General features: G+C 41.6%; 1 protein-coding gene across 1 annotated transcript in view; it reads left to right on the plus strand.

Annotated features, from left to right (window-relative positions):
- The first annotated feature begins 1852 nt into the window (after positions 1-1852).
- The window catches only part of LOC126456592 (uncharacterized), a 94316-nt gene continuing 70370 nt past the window's right edge, over positions 1853-25798 (plus strand). The window contains exon 1 of the mRNA XM_050092340.1: positions 1853-1943. Within this exon, the coding sequence (XP_049948297.1) occupies positions 1857-1943 (87 nt within the window). The 5' untranslated portion in view covers positions 1853-1856. The remainder of the gene's footprint in view (positions 1944-25798) is intronic.

A 25798-nucleotide genomic window follows, 5' to 3' on the forward strand; every position in this document is an offset into this window, starting at 1 on the left:
TACAAGAAGTTTTTCGCCTGCTCCTCCCCCAATCTCCCTCTCTCTCCCTCCCTCTCCCTCAACCCCCCCCCCCCCCCCCGCCATAATGAAAGTATGGCAGGAAGCATGTGTGCCATTGCTAGAGTAGATGATGGTAAACGTGTTGAAAATAACATTTCGATCTTTACAAGGGCGTAGGGTCGCTTCGGGCGTAACACCCCTACGTCCTTGCATAGATCGAAGTGTTATTTTCCAACACGACGTGACAAGAGTTTAATTCGAAGAGACAATGCGCTTTTTTTATCTTCTTTTTCCAGAATTCTGATATTTCCAATAATCATGGGCTCGGCACACACAGCTCTTTCCGTATTTATTCTATTCCGCCTATAGATGGACTGAATGCAGAACCTCTGAAAGAGCAGAGCAACAATCGGGAAACGAACCCCGGCCATAAAAATGACCGTATAGCGTAAAAAGTACCATTTAGTGTTGTACAATACGTTTCACAGTGTGAGCGATGTTTTAATGTAAGCGTGGCAGGAAGCTTATTTGCCATTGTTAGAATTGATGACGGCAGAAGTGCAACATCGCGGAGACTAATTCTAGAATACTGCTCAAGTAGTGGGATCTGTACGATCAAGTGTGTGGAATCTGTACTAAGTAGGACCAGCAGGCAGGGCCGTTGCCATATGATTTGCCGCCCTAGACGAGAACTGAAAAATGACAGCCTCTCCATTTAACTACCATAGGTCTGTCCAATGTCGCCCCCTCCCCTCCCCTCCACCACCTCCTCCAACATACAGCTCCACAACAATGCAGATCTCCTATTAAACTTTTAATCATTAATCTAAGGTGACCTGAGGTCATCATTCTCTGGGAACAGTCTTCAATACAACTAACACATGACAAATAATCAGCAGAGACAAAAGCAAAAAGAGGGACTGAGGAAGGTATGGTATCAAGTCTCAACAATATCGCAAGCCAGCGCATGAGCCCTTCTCCAGCGCTCGACGTAGATGAATAAAGGTTACGTTTGCTTCTGTTTCGTACTCAGTAGTGAATTCTTTAATTTTGAGGCAGTCAGAGGCAGCGTTTTTACTTTCGTCAAGTAAGTATGAACTTATAAAGTAAATGTTCCGTGCGCTTTTGAAAATAATTCGGTGTGTTAATTTTTCCTATTTTTCAGTTTTTTTCTAATTTGCTGAATTGTTTCACTCTTTGATTTTAAATTAATTTTTTCCCCTCTTTACCTCCCCTAAAATTTTGCCGCTCCAGGCTGCCGTGTAGCCTTACCTAATGGTAGGAACGGCCCTGCCAGCAGGGAATATTGTACAAACCTACAGAGACACGAGTGGTCACAGGTTTGTTTAACCTGTGGGAGTCACAGAGGTGCTGAAGAAACTGCGACGGCAGACTCGTAAAGATAGACATAAAGCCTACTTACAAAGTTTCAAGAACAGGCTTTAAGTGAGGCAAATATTTTGACAGTCAAGATCGCATTTAATACTATTTTTTTTGATTACCGGTTTCAGCAGTTCAGTCTCATCTTCTAATTTTTTTTATACGTCCTGTTGCGTTGTGACTAGCGTAGGAGCAAAAAAGGAAATTGTTTTTATGCAAATGTCGATAACCATGAATCTGTATTTATTGTCGAGGGACGTTCTAATGTATTTTAACGTTCAGTGTTGTGTCGCACGCTGTAGCAGACTGCCTTGTACCAGCAGGCTCATCTTTCGCCTACGCCACTGCGAGTGGTACGCATTCCGGCCACAGATGTCTCTGCTGCTCGGTGCGCCGCGCGGCACGTGAGAAAGGCGGCGACCACCACCCGGCAGTTGTTTACAGTAGCGCGAAGTGTGCGGGTTGCTGAAGCGGCAATGGAGAAGATTGAGTTGAGAAACAGAACATTCACGCGTTGGCTCATTAAGTGCGGCCGTCAGAGGAGGCAGCTGTTGTTGAGAGAGGTAAAAGTTTGACACAAGTTCTCGTTACGCTGTGGAAGTGCTTGTTATGACGCTAATAGACGATTGGCTTCTGTGCTAGAACGCCGCTTGTAGTTACACGCTGGAGCAGAGTACGATTTACTTTGTAGTAGCAAATTGTAGTTTTGTGGTGATAATGCTGACGTACAGCGCAAAATACACCGTCGATGTGCTGCTATCCACGACTAGTGGGCCGCTGCGATTTGAAGAAAAGGCACGCTTCGTGTGTCTCTTGGTGCTTCTTCCACAATGGCTTCGTTCTCCTGGAAGAATATTTTTGTAAAAGTTGTGGCTTCACAGTGTTAGTGATACGAATGCATTTGTTGTGTTGCATCAAAACCTGAAAGTATCAGCAGAACTTGTACACTACAGGTAAATCAATTTTTTCGATTATCTACTTATTCACGTCACCTACCTTGCATACTTAGAGGGATGCTGCTGATTTTAAGTCTCAGCTGTAATCGAATTTACGGTAAACGTTGCGTAGTGGTCCCCTTTCCGTTTGTCGCGGTTTGTATACGATCGATGTAAATAATGTGCATCGTAATACTGGCATAGACTTGTCCATAGTCCAATACAGTGTTTCTGGATTTACTTTGCCGTTTTAGTTTTGGTACGAACGAATAAGATAAGGCTACGCAACAGTTCGATTGTTACCGCTTTTTGACATTCACATTCTTTGGCTTCGTCAACTATAAATCAACATGTCACCTTCCAACCCAACTCAGACGGGTCTACGCTACAGATCTGTCGCCACTGTCAAGATTTCAGGGGGAGTAAGGGGGTGTTCAATACCATGCATGTCCTGGGAGTGCTTCAGCACAATTGGTAATAATTTCTAAGTTGAACTGCTAGTGGCGTATTATTAACTGTAAATAACGAACTGAATAGCAGTCCCATGATACACAGGCACTTCATTGTTGTTTTTCTTAGTACTCATTTGTGACTGAGGACGAATGAGTTGCTAGTGGCCGCATTTCTAGCGACGAATCATTTTCTTTAAGCATGATGCACGACGTTAGCGTGACTAGGTGTCATGCTGCAAGTCCGAAGGTCTGGGGTTCAATTCCCAGTCGGATTTAGTATTGTCTTGACACTGTCTTTCACCATTCCCAATGACTTATACCGTGTGTTCCCCGCAAAAAAAAAGCAGCTTCAGTTACAACAAGACAAGGAAAAAATGTCAAGTAAACAAGGATTCAAAGCGCATACTTTAAGAACTATGAGCTCTACTTAAGTAAATGTTTCACACCTACTCCCAAAATATGGAAAGCAAAGCACTACATACGTATTAAATGGTACATTTTAGAGCCTTTGTTTTCTGATTATTTTTTACTTATTTCTGTGTCAGGAAACTGCCGCTAAAGTTTGTCGCTGTTTGTTTGGAACACCTTGTGTATGTGAATGATCTGTTGTCAACACCCCCCCCCCCCCTCCAATAACTGTGGTGAGGTTCCTTAATTCGTCCGATGCAAAAAATGCACACCATCGATTGTTGGTAAAGCCCTGTGGTATTCAGACCAATTTTTCGGTCGATGGGAGCTCTGCTTGATAGAATGCAGATAGTTTCTTATTAATCCAAAAGTCAGATGCTAGAGATCGTGTACATTTTCTATAAAACCATCGAATTTTAATCATACGACAGCGGTAGTAACTTGACTGTTGAACCTTCCTGGTTTTAACTTAGTATTTTATCGTAACTGCGATGTGTACTGCAGTATTACTTAGCAGTTTCATTGTGCACGACAGTGTACACTTAGGAGTATTATTGTACATCTCACTGATCGGGATGGCGAAGTAGCAAGATACTGGGCTCATACTTCTTTTGGAGGACAGCGGTTCACATCCCAGCCTAACCATTCAGAGGGTTTTTTTGTAATTCCCCCAAATCGCCTAAGCCGAATGCCGGGATGTTTCCTTTTCGGACGATTTTCTTCAAATGGTTCTAATGGCTCTGAGCACTATGGGACTTAACATCCGAGATCACTCCCCTAGAACTTGGAACTACTTAAACCTAACTAACCTAAGGACATCACACACATCCATGCCAGAGGCAGGATTGGAAACTGCGACCGTAACAATCGCGCGGTTCCGGACTGAAGCGCCTAGGACCGCTCCCTCACAGCGGCGTAGATTTTCTTCCCCAAGTTTTGTCTGCTCACTTTGTCTCTAACCACCTCGTCATCGACAAGAACAATCCATAATGTTCCTTCGTTTTGTTCAAAACTAGCTCCCATATTACTTTCGTCGGTTTTTTTTGGAGGGGGAGGGGTGTGGGAGGAGGAGGAGGGAGGGAGGGAAGCCGCTTTCCGTCGCATATTCATTTGCTGCAGCCCATCTCTCCTCCCCCCCCTCCTTAGTTCTTCTGCCACCCCTCCTTCCCCTACCCCTCCCCTCCCCCCCCTCCGTGCCATCCCACCACCACTCCTATGCGTAGTCTAGATGCCCCCACCCCTCTCCTAGTGTCATCGAAAGTGGCAGCACAGGCAGTGCATGTTCGGCGGCTGTGATGCATAGAGGTTATCTGTCAGCTGTGAGAGGGGGCGAGAAATACGGAAGTAAATGCAAATGTATATATCGATTTGTGTGTGCCGTGTTGTGATGAACGTACTAGTGTATCTGGGAAAACCAATATTACAGCAATATTCTAAGATTCATTTTGGATGCGTTCCATTTGAACGTCGTTGTCTTGCGAACTTTCAGCACTGCTTTTGCACATAACCGGTTTTCCGCTAGTAACATGATGGTTACATTCTTAAGTCAATTTTTACATATATGTGTCGTAATCCATATCTGCATAATTACTCTGCAATTCAGAATTAAGTGCAAGGCAGAGGGTTCATCGAACCACCTTCAAGCTATTTCTTTAAGGCTCGACTCTTTAACAGCGCGCGGGAAAAACGAGCACTTAAAATCTTTCAGTGCGAGCTCTGATTTCTCATATTTTATCATGATGACCATTTCTTGCTATGTAGGTGAGAGCGCATAGAATATTTTCGCATAAGAAGGAGAAAGTTGATGAAATTTCACGAGAAGATTCTGCCCCAACGAAAGACGCCTTTGTTTTAATGATTGCCACCCAAATTCGCGCATCATGTGCGTTGCACTCTCTCCCCTATTCGCGATAATGCAAAACGAGCTGCCATTCTTTGAACTTTTTTGATGTCCGTCAATCCCATCAGGTGCGGTTCCCGCACCGCACAACAGTAATCCAGAAGAGTGCGGACAAGCGTGGTGTATGTGTTCTGCCAATAAATCGCAGTCTTTAGTTTGCTTTACCCATAACATTATATATGTGATCGTTCCAACTGAAATTATTCCTGATTGAAATCGCTAACTAATTGAATTTTCAGACTTTTTTAGTGTGATTTCATCGTATAACCGAAATTTGGCAATTTCTTTTAGTATTCACGGGAAAACTTCACGCTTTTCAATATTTGGAGTCAATTGACACGTTTTGCACTATACAGATATCTTGTGCAAATCACTTTGTGTTGATTTTGACCATGTGATGACTTTACAAAGACTGCAGACAATCTAAGAGGGCTGCTCAGATTGTCTCCTATATCGTTTATGTATATCAGGGAGCAGCAGAGGGCCTATAATACTTCCATGGAGGACGCCAGATATTACCTCTGGTTTACTCGGTGACTTACCGTCAGTTACTACGAACTGTGACCTACTTGACAGATACTCACGAATCCAGTCGCGCAACTAAGACGATACTCCATAGGCACGCAATTTGATTAGAAGACGTTTGTGAGGAACGGTGTCGAAAGCCTTTTGGAAATCTAAAATTACAGAATCAGTTTGACAATCCTTGTCTATAGCACTCATTACGTGGTGAGAAGGGATAGCTAGTCCTGTTTCGCAAGAAAGATTTTTCCCATATCCGTGCTGACTACTAGTCAATAAATAGTTTTCTTCGAGATAATTAATAGATTCGAGTGCAGAATATTTTCCAAAATCTTACTGCAAATTGACGTTAGTGATATGGGACTGTAATTCAGCGGATTACTCCTGTTTAATTTCGAGAGTATTGGCGTGACGCGTGCAACTTTCCAGCCTTTAGATAAAGATCTTTTCTATGAGTGAACGGTTGTATATGATTGTTAGATACGTAGTTATTGTACGGCATACTCTGAAAGGAACCTGACTGGTATGCAGTTTGGGCCGGAAGCCTTGCCTTTATTCAGTGATTTAAGCTGCTTCACTACATCGAGAATATCTACTTCTAAGTTGCTCATGTTGGCAGTTGTTCTAGATTCGAATTCTAGAATATTTACTTCGTCTTCTTTGGTGAAGGAGTTTCGGAAAACCGTGTTCAGTAACTCTACTTTAGTGGCACTGTCATCAGTGACATAACCGATGTTCCTCATGGGTCACTTCTTCTATTGTGTTGAGAAGTTCCTTGAAATATTAAGCTGATTCGTATGTTATATTGTTGATTGCGTGTACTTAAACTTATGGCTTGACTCTTTTTGGGTTCATAAACATTTTATTTTTATGTTATTGCATTTATGTTGTAATTTCATGTACTGACATGTTCCATGACCTTACAGATTTGCTCCTCAATTTGGTTCTACCGAACATGACGTGTATACAAATAAATAAATCGCGCATTGAAGGTGTTGGTTGCGTCTTGCCGCTGGTTTACTTTACACATGACCAGAATCTCTTCGGGTTTTTTACCACATTTCGAGACAGAGTTTCGCTGTGGATGCTATTAAAAGTTTCTGTATAATTTCCCCAGTCTTCTGGATTTGCGTTCTTCTGAAATCGGTGTGCTTTTTTTTCGTTGCTTCCGCAGGTGTGTTCTTACCCATTTTAGTGTACCAGAGGGGATCAGTACCATCACTTTTATGATGCTCCCTATTTTTTCAAGATTATTTTATGTTAATGCGTCAGGCATGCTTTCGCAACCATTTACTCTTCCAGTGGGCTCCAGAACTAATTGTTCGAAATTATTTTACGACGTTTTATGCCTGCCGCCGGTTTTAAACGTGTTTTTCCCAACAAATAGAGGGTAGATTGAAGTTTCCACCAGCTAAAATTGTGTGAGTGGGGTACCTGTTTGAAATGACACATTTTATTTGCTCAGCAACTGCATCGTTTGCTTCAGGTTGTTGGTAAAACGAACCAGTTATTAATTTATTCCGGTTGTCAAGTACAACCTCTGCCCATATTGACTCACAGGAACTATCCACTTCAAATTTCACTGCAAGGCAAACCACTTCTGACAGCAATAAGCACTCCATCACCGTCTGTATTTAATGTGTCCTTTCTGAACACGATTGGGTCCTTTGAAAAAATTTGGGCTGACCCTATTTCCAGCTTTCTGTTTCTATAATGACTCGAGTGTCAGTGCTTTCTATAAGCAACTGGAGCTCAGGTTCTTTCCTGACACAGCTACAACAATTTACAACTACAAAATCAATTTTTGCTATCTCCAGTTCCCTGTGTTTGTCTGCACACTTTCATACTGACACCCTTTCCACTATCTGATGGCGCTAGTCGAGGAATCTGCAGCCTACAGGGTAGCAGAACCCTCTTGTCTTCTGATTCAGACCCTCCACTTGGCTCTGAACCAAAGGACCACAGCCGATCCTGTTGACGATTCTGTAGATGGTGAGCTCTGCCTTCATCTCGCAAGCAAGACTTGCAGTCTTTACCACTTCAGCTAGCCGGCCGAAACTCGAGAGCACCTCTTGTGATCCAAAGCGACACACATTGTTGGTACCGACATGAGCCACCACCCACAGCTGGCTGCACCCTGTGCTCTTCATGGCATCTGGAAGCACTCTTTCCACATCTGGATTGACTCCACCTGGTATGCACATGGAGTGCACACTCGACTCCTTTCCCTCATTAGCCGCCATATCTCTAAGGGGCCCCATTACACACCTAACGTTGGAGCTCCTAACTACTAGCAAACCCACCCTCTGTGAATGCCCAGAACATGTGGGCCGAGAGGCTTCCTCTGGAACAGGAGCAGCATCTGCATCTGGCTCAGGGAAATAATCAGCCACAGACTCCAGTGCCTGAGACCTGTTTGTCACAGGAACCGGGCGGCCTTCCAATCGGCTGCATGGCAAGTCTTTTGCTGCCTGCGAGAACCTGGAACAACCATCGACTCTACCATGGGTGGGGGAGAGCCTCAGTGCAGGCAGTAACTGGGGCAGCCACAGCAGTGTACCAAACGGTGGACAGGTGGGATGTATTCGACATCCCCCTGATTCCTACACCTGACCCCCATGTTTACGTCCACTGGAAGCAGCTTAAAGTTGTGTGACAGAAGTCAACACAGCCTGGAGCGCTGAGCTAAGAGTCACCAACTAAGATCGTTTCTGTGCATAGCTGTCAGTCCCTATCCATAATAAAGATGGCGAAGGATATACATTAAGGCAGTTAACAAATGCGGAACTGTGCCTGAAAAATAAACACTCACGAAATTAACGGCTTTAAATTAAAGAGCACTCAAACATGCAAGGAATTACAAAATAAACTAATACCTACGCAGATAACTGAAATAAGTTGCTCCTGTTTGTAGCACATAGAAATATGTAACAAACGAATGGTGTACTCACATTGTTAGCAGTAATAAGTGATTAATGGATGCAATCACTTATTTCATGAAGCTTTGCGGTAAAGTACAAAAGTCTGTTAAGGTTAGTCCTCGGCATTCACAGCTTGGTATTGTTTGTTCATTTTTGCCCAAATCGACGAAAGTTAGAAAACATACGATCGTTCAGCAGTGTTTCGTTAGAGTATTAAGAGCATTTAGGTTACACAGAGCGCACAAAAGCGTCGCCACAATTTCTGCTCAGTTTCAAATTATGGTTTTCAGAACGATATTTGAATAATCGGTATTCTGCAATAATACTGACCATCTGAGATCGGTAATGACGGTTTTGCACAATATATTGAAGAATGCAGAGCTCTAAAAATATTGACTCCTGCTCAGTATACCCTGCTGTACAAAGATGGTATTGAGCAATACATGTCAGTTGCTGCCGAGTTTGACAGAAATTCAGCTCGCTCCGAACGAACTTTAACGCAAAGAATAAAAATACGAATGACGAAAACAAGGATGTGGATTGGAAGATGTATATGAAAGTACCATGTGGTACTTGCAAGAAACGAAGTTCCTGGTTGATAAGGAAGCGCCAGATACTTCGTTGCCCACAATAGCAGAGAAACTGTCAAGTGAACATACGAGGTGTGTTTTTTAAGTAAGTACCGTTTTGAAATTAAAAAAGACGTGCTAAGATATCTCAATTTTATTTATACACGAAAGCCTGTACCTTAATCCATGCACTGACGCCATTACAGCCTGATTCTTCCTTGTTTACATTGTGTACTGAGTGTTTAAGATGCCTCCGATAATCGTGAGTCCCGCCGACTGTGAAATACGGGCCGTTATAAGATTTCTTAGTGCTAAAGGCCTAAAAGCGATCGATATTCATCGTGAGATCTGTGCAGTTTACGGAGAAATCATTATAAGTGATGGAATGCTAATAAAGTTGGTGAGAGCATTTAAAGTTGGCCGCACAAATGTGCATGATGAACAATGGAATGGGCGTCCTTCGGTCGTTAATGAAAGTTTGGTGCAGGGGATGACTTCCCTAATGTTTCTCGTAGTGTTTTGTATGGCACTGTGACCGAGCACTTGAATTGCCGAAAATTGTACGCACGTTGGGTACCGAAAATATTGACGGATGTGCACAAAACCAAACGTTTAGACAGTGCATTGACTTTCCTTGAGCGGTACTACAACGACGGTGGTGATTTCTTAAGCTAAATTGTTACGGGAGATGAAACATGGGTGGCCTACGTCACAGCAGAATCAAAGCAACAGTCCGTGGAAGTTGAGCAAGGGCATCGTTTTGCTGCAAGACAATGCCCGTCCGCATCTGGCGAATCATACCAAAGATCTCATCACATCTTTTCGATGGGAAACTCGAAATCATCCTCCGTACAGCCCCGATCTTGCGCCCAGTGACTACCATCTGTTCCTGCACTTGAAGAAACACCTGGGCAGTCAGCGTCTTCAAGACGATGACGAAGTCAAAACAGTGGTGATGCAGTGGTTAACAAGTCAGGCGGCAGACTTCTATGAGGAGGTATTCAAAAATTGGTACAACGTTATGAGAAGTGCCTCAATATTGACGGAAATTATGTAGAAAAGTAGATTAAGGTACAGGCTTTCATGTGAAAATAAAATTATTGAGATATCTTAGCACGTCTTTTTTAATTTCAAAACGGAACTTACTTAAAAAAACACGCCTCGTACATGTTCAATTTTCTTGCAACAGTTGTCAGAGTGCACACACAAAATCATGCAAGTTTTTGTGTGATGTTGCCCCCACCCCGAAATCTTAAGATTTGGCGGCAGACTGATTTATAGCGTAGCCAGAGGTATAGGTTAGGTTCGAGGGTGATTATTTATTTGCGAATTGGCGCGAAGCAACGAATGTGATTACCAAATAAAGGCTGTCAAGCTTTGAATTGACACAATTGCTGTATTTACTTTGCAACAGTAGCTATACCTTGGTTAACTTGCTTAATTTGTAATTAATTGTGGCTCACGAATATATAGAGGAACGTTCTCAGATGTGTTTCGCCCATTTTCTGTAATTTCTCATTGTACACTGACGGAAGGAAACGCAACACCAAGAAGGGATTGTGGACACAAACAAAAGTTAGTTGGTGTGTTTCACATCAGACACATCTCTCTTCCGATTTCGCACCATTGGCATAAGAGTGGCGCTAGTAGCGACATTAGGTTTGCTTTTGTAGTGGTCGTGAGCGTTCATTATGGAGGGGGTGAGTTTATGTTAGTCAAGAATCCTTTAAAGCGACGAAGGTTCAATTAACAAGACCTCAGTGAGTTTGGAAGTGGGCGTGTAATACGGCTACGATACTAGAAGATGCTGGATATTCCGTACACGACACTGCAGAAAGACTTGGCAGGAATTTAGCCACTGTACATGATTGCTGGCAGCGGTGGTCACGAGAACGTACGGTCACAAAAAGATCGAGCTCCTGACAGCCATGTAGCACTGTCGAGAGGAAAGACCATCGTGTTCGGCGTGTGGCTCTGGCGCGTCGCACTGCATCTGCAGCATTAATTTGAGCACCAGTTGACACGCAGTGACACAGCGAACTGTTACAAATCAGTTACTTCAAGGACAGCTCTGAGTCAGTCGCTCAGTAGCGTGCATTACAATGACACCAGACAAGCGACTTCAGTAGTGTCAAACGAGAGCTCATTGGAGGGCAGGGTGGTGGTCTGTTGTGTTTTCTGATGAAAGCTGGTTCTGCCTCGGTGCCATTGATGGCCTTGTGTTGGGGGTCTGCAACCAACCTGTCTGTGTGCTAGACACACTGGACCTATGTCTGGAGAAACTGTCTGAGATGTGACATCGAGAGCACTCTCGCGGTTATCCTGCGCTCCCTGACTGCAGATTTGTACATCAATCACGTGATTCGATCTGTTGTGCTGCGGTGCATGGAAAACTTTACAGGGGACGTTTTACGACAGCAAAACACTCGCCCACATACCGCTATTGAAACCAAACATGGCCTACAGTGCCGACATGTTACTGTCGTGGCCTGTTTGAGATCTGTTTCTAATCGAATATATATGGGACATCATCAGGCTGCAACTGCGGTGTCACCCACAGCTATCATTAACCGTCCCTGTATTGATCTACCAAGTACATATTGAGTTTTAAGTTAGTAGGAACGTTAGGAATACGTTTCTTGGCGGTAGGAAGTGAAATATTTGTGTGACGAGTTAGTTGCCGCTATACAATGTTTGAACAGATAACAAGAAGCGGACATTGGAGCGTCACGAGGCTAGCAGCGAACTAAATAACATGATCCTTGAACGGTACAACCACCAGCGCCGGCAAGTATTCGACGGAAAAGTACGGCGGACGTCGTGCGGCAACCGCTTGAAGATCGCAATCGACACAATCGTCATGGAACACTCTGGAAGGGTGCTGCAGTGTGCACCGACTGGAGGGGTAGCGGAGGTCCGGTAGTTGTCTGTGTCGCACGGGCTCATGGCTGGACTTGCATCATTTGGAACAGGCAGTGCTCAGAAAGATTCACTAGCCTCCGCCACAGTAGGACTTGTACTTTGAAGATAAGAGTAGTACCATCTAATATGAGCACTTCCGTACACTTGTAAATAGTACCTGGTACGTAGGGAACGTGCCAGGGGGTACTTCCAGGAGATGTATTCCTTCCTACCAGTATATGATGTACACCCAGTTTACGATCGAATCCTACCGAGTTCCGCGCTCTACACCACACAAAACTTTCAACCAAGGTCGGGGCAACAGTAGGCGGCCCACAAGCAGTTCCTCATCGAAGTCTTACAAGGGAACCTCCCCATCGCACCCCCCTCAGATTTAGTTATAAGTTGGCACAGTGGATAGACCTTGAAAAACTGAATACAGATCAATCGAGAAAACAGGAAGAAGCTGTGTGGAACTATGAAAAAAAATAAGCAAAATATACAAACTGAGTAGTCCATGCGCTAGATAGGCGACATCAAGGAGTGCCATGAGCAGCTGCGGAACGAGATGTCCTTGGTTCAAGTCTTCCCTGGAGTGAAAAGTTAAATTTTTAATTTTCAGACAGTTATTATCTGTCCGTCCGTCCGATGCGCGGTAACTGCGCCGTAGTATGGGGACGCTACACCTAAACAAACATCGAAACACACGTCAGTCGACTACAGCGCACGGAAGAGAGAGTATTCCTGATAACGAGACTCCCTGGCTGGCAGTTGACTGTTCGCTACTTTGGACGAGAGTGCATTAAATACTTGAGATGTATTCCGTGGGCAATAAGAATCCAGCAAATATAGCTCGCGACTTCAGTAACAAGGTCAATGAATATTTTCCGAACTGTAAGGAATCGGAAAGTTCCTTAAGGGATCGAACGATTGTCGAACATTTGTATGATTATTTCCTACATTTGTTGATAAACAGTACGTAAGGTGATGATTGTCTGAAAATAAAAAATTAAAATACTCACTCGAGGGGATACTTGAACCAAAGACCTCTCGTTCCGCTGCTATTCACGCTAACCATGCCACCACGGCGCTCCTAAGCTGATGCTATCCTTGATGTCGCATATGTTCCGCATAGACTACACAGTTTGTATATTTTGCTTATTTTTTCATAGTTCCACACAACTTCTTCCTGTTTTCTCAATTGATCTGTGTTCAGTTTTTCAAGGCCTATCCACTGTGCCAACTTATAACTAAATGTGAGGGGGGTGCGATGGGGAGGTTCCCTTGTTAGAACGAGGTTAACTTCCCGCGTCTTCCAAATTTCCTCACAGGAAACAAAAGGCATGGGACTCCACCTCACAAACTGACAATCCGGCACCTGTACAACGCAATTCATGCACAGTTGCTTTCTTCTATTTAACATTCTCACCGTTACAACGGTTACTACACCAGCATTTCATATTTGCAACGACTTTTCTCGCGCGTACATTAACCTGTGATCTTGCAGTGACATGTGTTCCCGAAATTTCATTACTTTGCGTTAGTTTTGTGTGGTGTTGCTATTTTCCTTCCTCAGTGTATTTTGAAGGCAAGCAATGTCCCCATATCGAACGTCGACACGTATTACACACTAATTAACGTTGTAGTGGCTCCGCCCTTACATGTAACCTGTGTATAAATCTTGCGAGATGTTACTGTGTCGTTCTCGACTTCGCACTGTGACGCAATATGATGACCGTATTAAGTGTAATAATGAGTCAGAGAGTCCGCCTTCTAACAGGAACAATTTTTATTTCATCCCCAAACATGTTTCACCACAAATGTGGCGTCCTCTGTTGATCTTCTTTCTCTTTTGCTTCTGAAATATGCACAAAAAATTTTCTGTAGGTCAGGTTTACGTCGATATCAGATTTTGGAATTGTTTAAATTACATATGTAATTTGATGCGTTGGTGTGCTCTGTGGATGCCAACAGAAACCAGTCATACATTAATTAATACAGCACGTCCTGAGCAAGACAGACACGCTACGGCAACATCAAAATAGAATTTTTATTTAGAATATAATCTCTAAACTACAGATCAAGTGAAGTTTGGATACAGGAATTTGAGTTGTTTATGGTTTTTTGATGTCATGGTTCCGTTTGAGCGATATTGGTCAAGTAAAATCTCCAGTGCCGGGTTTTGGAGATATTGTGGTAACATGGACTTCGTTTAAGCTATATCCTTGAAATGAAATTTCCGATCCCAGTTTTATTTACTTTTTCTAAAATGTGATTGTGTTGCTTACTGAGAATATCGTGTGCGTGATATTTTCCTTTTGTACATCTTGGTACATCGTTATTATTGGAACTGTTAATATATTTAGTTTGCCTCTGCTCAACACAACGTAATTACACCCTAACTCCCGCAGTTGTGCCCGTAGTTTCACTTCTTTCTTTCTCGCTTGTGGCGAGTGTCGTCATAGTTGCCATATTGTAAAAGCTGAAACAGTAGGAGCACGTGAAGTTCATTCCGTCAAGATAGTGCTAGACGCCATCATGACGTGTGCAGACTGTATCGAAGACGACTGAAGACGTGTAGAGACGCTGAACTTCGGTTTGACGTTCCCGCGCTCCGAAAGCAACTCCACAAATCGTAACAATGGACCTTGTAAACGAAACGTACAGCAAATTCATATAAGATTTCTGTACTGCTTGGCGAATTTTCAACTCTGGAAGAAAAGTGAGACATTTTTGAAGAGAAACCAACGAATTGAAGCTGACATACGAGGGAAGTATGCTGTTTAGTATAATATTAAACGAAGGTCAGTGTCCAGTTCTGATTTACATCGAAATCAGTGAACGCAGAGGTCAGTGTTAAAGCAAGGATGAACGTCGTCTTCGTACATGGCAAAACAGTGAACATCTCTGGAAAAGGCACCAGTGAAGTGAAGACTATGATTGGTGTTGCAAAAAAGTTCGAAAATAAAAAAAAATTGTTTTCGAACAATCATGCGCGAATGTGCATCGCTCTAAACGATCTGCCTTCCGACTGCAGCACATCAAGAACTTTCAAAATGAAGTCTGTGAAAGTGTGGCCCCTCACTACGGATCTAACTAGAAAATACTTGGTAACAGGCGTTGCAGGTGCTAATTAGTCATTTCAAATTTTATTCATACAAGGCTATGACTATGTAACATTCCATATACGTATGATAAGCCAGAAGCAAATAATGTGTGCATAACTATGAATGTAATGCATTGAAGCTACCAGATACAGTTGACCAATGTCGTTATACTTCGTTAGCAGGTATTTGCAAAGACAGAAATTGGGTAAAATACGGATTGCATCTGAACACAATGAACTAAGCTGAAGTGTTTTTACCTCTGCTAGAAGCAATTTGAAGATGACAGCTTCCGTAAAAGTATCTTACTCCTGAGGAAGCCGTGGTTTTGGCTACGGTACTCTATTCAGCTTTGGGACCTGCTGTTCAGAGCATACAGGCAAATGGAAGAATTTTAGAACGGACTTCTCATCAGAGAAGTTTATTTGAAAATGTAAACATGTCAACCACCGATGTAAACTGTATATTAACATCTTCATCTTAGGCAGAGATTTTAGACAAGCAACAAGTCGGAACACAAAATAAAAATAGCTTTCGTACGTATTCCACCAACAAGAAGAAAATCACCAGTGAGGCGCAACGAAAACAAGTTGTTAGACATGTCTTCAATAAGATTTAATAATTTGTTCTCATTTGTCAGTTTCTCTGATGTTTTACGAACTTTGTTTAGGATTTGCTTAGTGCTCCTAAAATAAGCGTAAAAAGCTTCTGGTTTTTCTGTTTATTGTAATATTTCACCAGCTGATATATATTAGCTAATTTGAAAGCTAAAGATGACTCTTTGGTTTCAGAGAAATTTGTGCTTCTGCATACCCCAAACCTGTGTGAAAAATTTGTGTATTGTAGTTACATAGGTTGTGTATTCTATTTACGTGGCGTACGATGTCTGTTCCAAAAAATGCAGAACTTTGTCCACAAAATTTTTCTATGCTTACATACTGTACATGGTCTCTTTGAAATACTGCCCTCCATAACTGTGATATACCGCTCCCAAAGCCATGTCTACCTCCGGAAGTAATCTTCGTATGTCTCTTGCTGGATCCTCGAAGCGCCGTGTGCGAATTTTCTTTTATCAAGTCCATCGTTGCAAATCTTCGTTCTTTCAACGGAGTTTTCAAATTTTGAGATAAATAAATAAAAGTCCTCAGGGGCCAGGTCTGGTGAGTACGGAGATGGGACTGCGCATGCTTTCGTTTTTTGATGCAATTCTCACGCACCAACAGGGATGCAGGTGCCGGTGCATTATCGTGATGCAAGAGCCATGCATTGTCTCACCACATTTCAGGCCGTTTTTTTTCTCACAGGATTTCATGAAATGATCAAACAGAAATGTTACGTTCTTCTCCAATCTCCCACACAGTCTTCGATTAGCATGCACAGTTTCGTTGATGCACACAGTTTCGTTACGTTGTTTACATGAGCGTCGTCGGTAGAGGTCGAAGGGCGTCCTGAAGGAGGGTCATCTTTAACTTCCGTCGGGCCATTTTTAAACCATTTGAACCATTCGTAACACCTAGTGCGCAAACTGTGCGATGCAACGTTCTACTCAATACAGAACTGAACAATAACAGTGAAACTTCCAGCAGTTGCACATTAAACATAGGTGTGTGCAGGAATGCCAACCGCATTTCGCTCCAACACACCATTACGAATGCCCCGGATTTTTTTCAACAGACCTCTTATTTGTAAATATTTGGTCAGTACTTGGCACTGATATTGCTGTTATTCATGTTAATGCGCATGTTGTAGGTTTTAAATCTAATTTTAAGGGGAGGGTCTAAAGACTAGTGTTTTGTTCTCATTCTTTTCTGAGGTTAATACTAAAATCCTCACACATAATTAGGTTTTTGCTTTTTTTTGTTAACATATGAAGGGAAGATTCCAAATTTTTCAGTAGGGTAAACATATTGTGTGTTGGTGCCCTACAAGCAAATTATAGCTACATCTTCAGCTACTATTGAATTCCAGACATCTCTAAAACTTATTCTTTGGGTGCTTCTTTTGGGAAGCAAATAGGTGAAAATTTTACACCACTTTTCACATATGTACAGCTCCCTCCACGAGTTTGTATAATTCTATAAATATAGCTTCCTAATACAAAATTTTGGAGAGTCAACATCTTAATTTTCTCCTCCTGAAGCCAGAGTTCTGTTACACAGCACAGAAACAAATTGCAGCCCTGTTTTAATCCCTGCATTATCATTGACAGAACAAACAACTTTCTTGGGAGGGCAATTACAGCTCAGAGACATTGTAAATAGCAATAAAAACACTCAACTCACGACACTCAGAGCCTGTTCAAAGTTTTTTTTTTTTTTTTTTTTTTTTTTTTATTTATTGCCTTATCGGGCCTTTAAGGCCTACAGCAAGAAGAACAAAAGGAAAAGTAAAGACAAAAAGACTTACAAAAGTACTCTATACAGTAGTAAAAGTTACATATGTACATTACAGCTTAAAGAAAAACGAAAAAATAAACAGGGCATTCAATCAAAGGTTTAAAAGGCAAGAGGGATACATTACAGAAACAAAAAAACAAAAAAAAACACACACGCAGTGTCTGTCAATTACACGAGAGGAGGGAGCTGTTGCAGATGGCAGTCCATCTCATCCGGTCGTTGGCGTCCTCCTCCACGGCTGCTGGTTCCACTTCTTTCAGGATCGTTGTTATCCTATCCTTCCATCGAGTTCTTGGGCGTCCTCTAGGGCGTTTTCCTGTGGGTTGAGAGTGGAGGACTCTGTTTGGAAGGGATCCGTCTGCCCGTAGGATGTGGCCAAACCATTGGAGTCTCTTCTGCGCCAATATTCGTCCAATGTGTGGCTTTCCATACCGCTGGTATAAATCTTCTTTTTTTCTTCGTTCCCATTTACCTTCCATGGCATTGTAGATGGGTCCATATATCTTCCGAAGTACCTTCCTTTCAAATGCACATATTGCTTCTTCTGCTGTTGCTGATGTTGCCCAAGTTTCACAGCCGTATAAAAGTACTGGTCTCACCAGTGTCGTGTATAGGTGGATCTTGTTCTTCTGCGATATCAGCCGAGATCTGAAAAGATTGTTCAGGCTAAAGAACATGCGATTAGCATTTGTTATACGTTGCTGTACTTCTTTCGTTACTTCACTTCTATTTGTTAGTATGGAGCCCAGGTACTTGAACTCTTCAACTCGTTCGAAGGTATGCCTGTCGACATCAATGGAAGGAGGGAGATCTCGGCGGCGTGATACAACAAGATATTTAGTTTTTTCCTCGTTCACCACCAGCCCAATTTTCTCTGCATTGTGGAGGAATCGGGAAGTATCCCTGCGTACTTGCTCTAGAGTGTCGCCAAGGATCACAACATCATCAGCAAATGCCAAGATTGTGTCTGCTCCCACCATCTCCATCTCTCTGGTTCGACAAGTGTCACGGCTTACTTTTTCCAGGGCCAAATTGAATAATATTGGCGCCAATGGATCTCCTTGTCTCAATCCATTTTGTATACTGAATGATGGTGATAGTTGATTACCAAACCGCACTTGGGCCGTAGACTGAGAGTAGCAAGCAGCAATTAAGCGGATGTATTTTGATGGGATGCCAAGTTCCTCTAACGTTTCCCATAACGTGGCGCGGTCAATGCTGTCATAAGCTTGTCGAAAATCGATGAAGATGAGGTGTAGATCCTTATTGAATTCGTAGAATTTTTCTATCAACTGCCTCAGAGTAAATATGTGATCAATTGTCGATCGTCCAGCAACGAACCCACATTGATAGGTCCCTACAATTCCTTCAGCCAGTGGTTTCATGCGGTTTAGTAGCAGTGTTGTAAAAACTTTGTAGCCAATTTCAAGTAACGAAATCCCTCGGTAGTTGGATACATGAGTAGCATCTCCCTTCTTGAATATGGGACATATGATTGCTCCCTTCCATTCCTCAGGAATAACTTCTGCTTCCCAGATGGTAGAAATTAATCGTTTCAAAGCACCCACCAGTGTTTCCCCTCCCAAGCGAAGCATCTCAGCTGTGATACCACTACCTCCTGGAGCCTTGTTGTTCTTGAGTGCTTTTAGGGCAACACTGATTTCTTCCTCAGATGGTTCAGGGACTTCAACTCTGTCAAAACGGGCATCCGTCTGTGTTGTCCCTACTGGTGGGTTGTCGGGATTCAATAGGTTTTCAAAATGTTTTTTAAATAGGGTTGCTTGCTCTTCTGGCGGTACAACTTCACCCGTCTCATTCGTTAGGACCAATGTACGTTGTCTGTATGCGCCTCTGGCGAATCTTGAGGCCTGGAAAAACGAGCGTGACGACTTTGCTTCTTCGACTGCAATCAACAGACTTTTGTGGTGGTCCCGTTTCTTCTTTCTCATGAGTTGGTCCGTGTTTCGCCTCGCTTCGTAGTAAGCTACCCTTGCTTCTTCCGAGAGTTGCTGTAGCCATTTTATCCTCTTCGCTGATCTAATCTCAACAGATTCTCGACATTGTTCATCGAACCAAGGTTTACTTCTTCGTTTTGCATCGCAAACTAGTTCTTCATTTGCACTTTCTAACACTGCATTCCTCAGCAGCAGCCATGCGTTCTCCACACTGGTAGGGTTCTCTGTTATTGTGAGATGTTCTGCAATTTTTTCTTGATAGCGCTGTCTCACTTCTACATCTTTCAACTTATTCTTGTCGAAGCGGACCATCATTTCAGAATTTCTTCTCCACATGGTTGAAAGTTTCAGACGTAGTTTGACTACCACTAAGAAATGGTCTGAATTCATATCTGCCCCGCGAAAGGATCTTACATGCTCGACACTACAATGATGTCTTCGGTCAACAAGAACGTGATCGATCTGGTTCATCGTACTTCCATCTGGGGATATCCAGGTTACTTTATGCACTGCTTTGCGGGGGAAGTATGTGCTTCTAACGATCATTCTCCTTGTATCGGCAAGGTTAATTAATTTGATACCATTCTCGTTGCTTGTTTCATGGATACTATCAGGCCCTATCGTTGGACGATACTGCACTTCTCTTCCCACTTGGGCATTGAAGTCTCCCATTATCAACTGAATTGAGTGTCTTGGGAGTTTGTCTACTACATTCTCTAGTTCTAGATAGAAGTTATTCTTTGTTTCTTCATCGGCATCCTCTGATGGGGCATGACAGTTGACTAGGCAGATCTTATATGGTTTAGCGTGTAAAATCATCCAACAGATTCGGTCGTTTACAGGAGACCATTTGTTGACAGCCGATATCATTTTATTGTGTACAGCAAAACCAACTCCAGAAGTCCAGGCTGGGCTTAGCTCATTGCTGTTAAAGAGCGTGTGAGTATCTCCAATCTTCATAACACCCTGAGGAAGTCTTGTTTCTTGAATTGCTGCCACTATGCATTGATATTTACTCAGTTCTCCTCCAAGTTGTTTCATTCCCCCCGTCATGATTGACCTTACATTCCATGTTCCAATTCTAAATCCAGAAAATCCATTTACGTATCCAGTTTCGTCACCATTTTGATCCGTCCAGTTTTTCCTTTTGTCTTTTTCTTTAACCAGAATCTTTTTTTACAGAGGATGGGGGGTTGGCCCATCCTCTAACCCTCCTCCTTTCTCATCCGGGCTTGGGACCGGCAATGGCGGAGTTGAGCCTGTTCAAAGTATCATAAAAATTACAAAAATTAAAAAGTCAAGATGATGAGTAGTTTCCAAAAGCCATTTAGCTGTAGGAAGGTACTTTCTTCACAACAAATGCAATTTTTAGAAAAATCTCATCATGCTTGACTCTTTAATTGTTGTAATTTTTATAATTATTTGAACAGTTGCTGAGAGTTCTTATTGTTATGCACATTGACAGAACAGTTTGGTGGCTGCGTTTCTATTGTGCTCTTTTCAAGTTGCAGGAGATACACAGTTCACTTGCAACTGCTGCTTGTTTGGTTCACACTGAGGTGATGAAGTGGTTTTTCTGACGCTACCCCTCTGGTGGTTTCTCCTGCTTGTAGTAATGCGCATAACAGCTTTTCAAGTTCCTTTGTTGGTTCTCAGTGGTGCTTTTCTTCTTGTTGATGGGAAGTGTACAAAAGCTTTTTGTTCCATGTACAAACTGGTTGCTCATATAACACATCTGCCTAGGATGGAGAGGTCAATATACAGCTCATGTGGGATGTTGACATGTTTACATTTTCAAATGACAAACTTCTCTGATGAAGAGAAGTTTGTTCTAAAATGTTTCCATTTCTGTATATTACATTACATTAATACTTGTTCCTAGAATCATGAACACTGCATTTCGTAATGATGTGGAATGTGTCAGTTTAACATAAGTTGTCTTTACACTATATAATTAATTGTTTTCAATACTACTTCATATCTTAAAATTCATCTATTGAGTAGTAGTAGTTGTCATTCAGAAATTCTTTTAATTTCCAAAGATTTTTATCGCAGCACAATTCCCCTCCTTACTGTGCCAAAGTCAGATTTAACCCAGAATGGTGAACATCATCCTTTCTTCTAGTGTTGTAGCTGTGCACCTTGCTGTTATTTTTGAATTGGGGTGGATAATTAATAAGAAACAGTGAATACATGTATTGTGAAGGTACTGTGAATATCTAGAATTCCTGAAATAATTGCCTGCAAGGTGATTTTAGTGGGCTCCAGCTATTATTCTGATTACGCTAGACTGTTGCTAGTCTTGCCCTCAGTAGTCCAGCCTCTCAGTAATCCGGCGCAGAACCAAAAACATGTGCACAATGAATTATTGTTTGCAACAATGCTTAGTTAAACAATGTTTTATATACTATATTTGTAATTATAGGTTTCTTTACAGTTCGGAATCATGTCTTCTAAAAAGAAACACGTTATGCGAGACCTCAAGCAGAAATTCGAAATTTTAGATAAGTTAAATCGAGGTTCTTCGCAGAAAGCCATTGCTGCTGAGTTCATTGTTGGACGAGCAACTATTTATGACATCAGAAAGTAAGTTGATGTTATCCGACAGTACTCAACACAAATGGATAGTGAGTTGGGAAAACGGAAGTGGCTGAATGAGGAAAACTGTGATACAGACCAAACTTTACAGATGAAGAAATATTCAAAAACATGCAAGAAAGTAATGATGAGTGTGATGAAGAAGAGGACACAGGAGGAGAGAGCATGAAGATTTCTCACACTGCTGGTTCTGAAGCTGCCGAGGTCTTACTGGAGTACATTATGCAACAACCAGATCCAAGCAGTACCGATGTAATGCAGTTGCATGATAAAGCATGCCACCGTCGCATATCATCATTGTGACAGTTAAAAAAAATTAGGGACAGGTTTCATAGTGAGTGATATGACTGTATAATTATGTACAGTATACACTCAAGGACTAAAAGTTTTCGTTGAAAATTAATGTATTTTTTGATTTAATAAATTATATCCTCTGCATTTTAAAATTGTGCCCTTTGTTTTAATAAAGTACAGTAAACTATATCCCCTATGTTTTTCAAATAAATAAAAAACAAAATAAATTTCACTCGATAATCTGGCACTTCTCTAATCTGGCACCCATATGTGCCAGGAATGGCCAGATTAGCGAGAGTCTACATTTTTGTCCAATGAATATTTTTTTCTCTTAATGATGAAATACCCCAAAATATGATGTCATATGAAAGCAATGAATGAAAATAGGCTTAGTAGGCAAAATAGGTTTTATCACAAAAATTTGCAGTAACCCTTAATAGCATAAGCAGCTCAATCTGTTTCAGCAGACCATTGATGTGTTTTTTCCAGTTCAGTTTCTTATCAATGCACGCACCAAGAAATTTTGAATATATTGCATTAGCAACAGATTCTGGCCATAGTCTGTATTTATGAATGGTGTTATGCCATTTACTGTACAGAATTTTGTGTACTGTTTTATCTCAAAATTTAGTGAGAGTCCATTATCTAAAAGACCTTATTTACAATTTCCTCAGCTGATTCTTGTTTGTTGGGTGTGATTACTATACTTGTATCATCAGCAAAAAGAACTAGCTTAGCATCTTCATGAATATAGAGCGGCAAGTCATTAATATATATGTTTAACAACAACAAGGGACCAAAGATTGAACCCTATGGAATACCATTCGTGATACCTCCCCAGTTAGAGGACTCTGCCGATTTTTCTCAGTGCATTCTTCCAGTTAAATATGAATTTAAACCATTTGCGCACTGTCCCACTCGCATCACAATACTGAAACTTATCTAGAAGAATTTCGCGATTCACACAGTCAGAAGCCTTTGAGAGATCACAAAATATTAAAGTGGGTGATGTTCCGTTACTCATAGCATTTAATATTTGCTGTGAACAATAGCTTCCAAAGCTGAATTGATTACATGATAGCCAAAACCATGGCTTCTTGAGGAATAACTACATTTATTGGTGTTACCGTCTATAAGTTGTATGTAGCAGAGGTAAAAAAGACTTATGCATAGTTAAGCTTTCTTCTTGTGTTAAGATGCAACTTATTTTCTATATAATCCTGTCCATGTAAATACCTGTTGACTTGACTATAATGACATGATCAACTGCATCTGATAGCTTCATAGCAACACAATTATGTTTATGCACACATTATTGACTTCTGGCTTATCATACCTGTGTGGAATGTTACATAGCCATAACCTTGTATGACTCAAATTGGCAATTGTTGGACAACAGTAATTTTTATTATTGTTTTGGACCTTTTCTGCAACACCAGTCATAGTTTTTACTGAATTGGTGGCTTTTCCAGAGTTGTCCACTTATTGCTTGCATTAACACTGAGCTCTGCTTGCACTGATTTCAGATGCAGATCAGTAATGAACACAGACATTGGGTTTAGATTACATTGAACAGTGCACATTCCTCATATTTCAGCTTCAGTTCCATGGTTTTTCTTAAAAACCTCATATTTTTCTTTCAGAGTTTGAAATTCACCAATCAGTACGGAAAGTATTGGAATTTACGGTCAGTTTCATTTACAAGGCCAATATCACAAATATTTGTATTAATATCAAACTCCTTTTACTTCTGTTTTGGTGGAATACATACACGCCATAACACTGTTTGTTTTTTGAGGTTGGACATGTCTAAATACACCAATGGCTACCACAATTTAGCTAATCAAATGTTCACAAAAGTCAGTAGTCAATTCACGTCTTCAGTCATGTTTGATACAGCGTGTGCACGTCGTAATGGCATTACCCGTGTTCTTGATGGAGTGAACTTAACGTCCTTGGTGTCCACCATCTTGGTAACATTATGGATCAAACCAAATTGGTTCGGTTTTGCCAAACTACAAACTCTACTGAAATAGTGGTGTTTTCCCCTGTTTGACACCTCCATTTCTGTATTTTACCTGGATGTAGCTGTACTTGGTTTTTATTTGCCTGCTAAATGTGTTATTGTTCTTATGTTTATAGTGTTCTGTGGGCGTCTGTAACATTTCCTAAAGAAAACCTTGTGTGGCTTGGTATTTACCGATTATATTGTGGGTTTAAAACAATGTTTGCTTAAGTTTTATCATGCTGATTGGCAAATTCTGGATGTTACTACATTGTTGTTGTGGTCTTCAGTCTTGAGACTGGTTTGATGCAGCTCTCCATGCTACTCTATCCTGTGCAAGCTTCTTCATCTCCCAGTACCTACTGCAACCTACATCCTTCTGAATCTGCTTAGTGTATTCATCTCTTGATCTCCCTCTACGATTTTTACCCTCCACGCTGCCCTCCAATGCTAAATTTGTGATCCCTTGATGCCTCAGAATATGCCCTACCAAGCAATCCTTTTTTCTTGTCAAGTTGTGCCCCAAATTTCTCTTCTCTTCAATTCTATTCAATGCCTCCTCATTAGTTATGTGGTTTACCCATCTAATCTTCAGCATTCTTCTGTAGCACCACATTTCGAAAGCTTCTATTCTCTTCTTGTCTAAACTATTTATCGTCCACGTTTCACTTCCGTACATGGCTACACTCCATGCAAATGCTTTCAGAAACGACTTTCTGACACTTACATCTATACTCGATGTTAACAAATTTCTCTTCTTCAGAAACGCTTTCCTTGCCATTTGCCAGTCTACATTTTATATCCTCTCTACTTCGACCATCATCAGTTATTTTGCTCCCCAAATAGCAAAATTCATTTACTACTTTAATCCCCTCATTTCCTAATCTAATTCCCGCAGCATCACCTGATTTAATTCAACTACATTCCATTATCCTCGTTTTACTTTTGTTGATGTTCGTCTTATACCCTCCTTTCAAGACACTGTGCATTCCGTTCAACTGCTCTTCCAAGTCCTTTGCTGTCTCTGACAGAATTACAATGTCATCGGCGAACCTCAAAGTTTTTATTTCTTCTCCATGGATTTTAATATCTACTCTGAATTTTTCTTTTGTTTCCTTTACTGCTTGCTCCATATACAGATTGAATAACATCGGAGATAGGCTACAACCCTGTCTCACTCCCTTCCCATCCACTGCTTCCCTTTCGTGCCCCTCGACTCTTATAACTGCCATCTGATTTCTGTACAAATTGTAAATAGCCTTTCGTTCCCTGTATTTTACCCCTGCCACCTTTAAAATTTGAAAGAGAGTATTCCAGGCAACATTGTCAAAAGCTTTCTCTAAGTCTACAAATGCTAGAAACGTAGATTTGCCTTTCCTTAATCTATTTTCTAAGATAAGTCATAGGGTCAGTATTGCCTCACGTGTTCCAACATTTCTACGGAATCCGAATTGTTCT

The sequence above is a fragment of the Schistocerca serialis genome, chromosome 1 (genome assembly GCF_023864345.2).
Source record: "Schistocerca serialis cubense isolate TAMUIC-IGC-003099 chromosome 1, iqSchSeri2.2, whole genome shotgun sequence".
NCBI lineage: Eukaryota > Metazoa > Arthropoda > Insecta > Orthoptera > Acrididae > Schistocerca > Schistocerca serialis.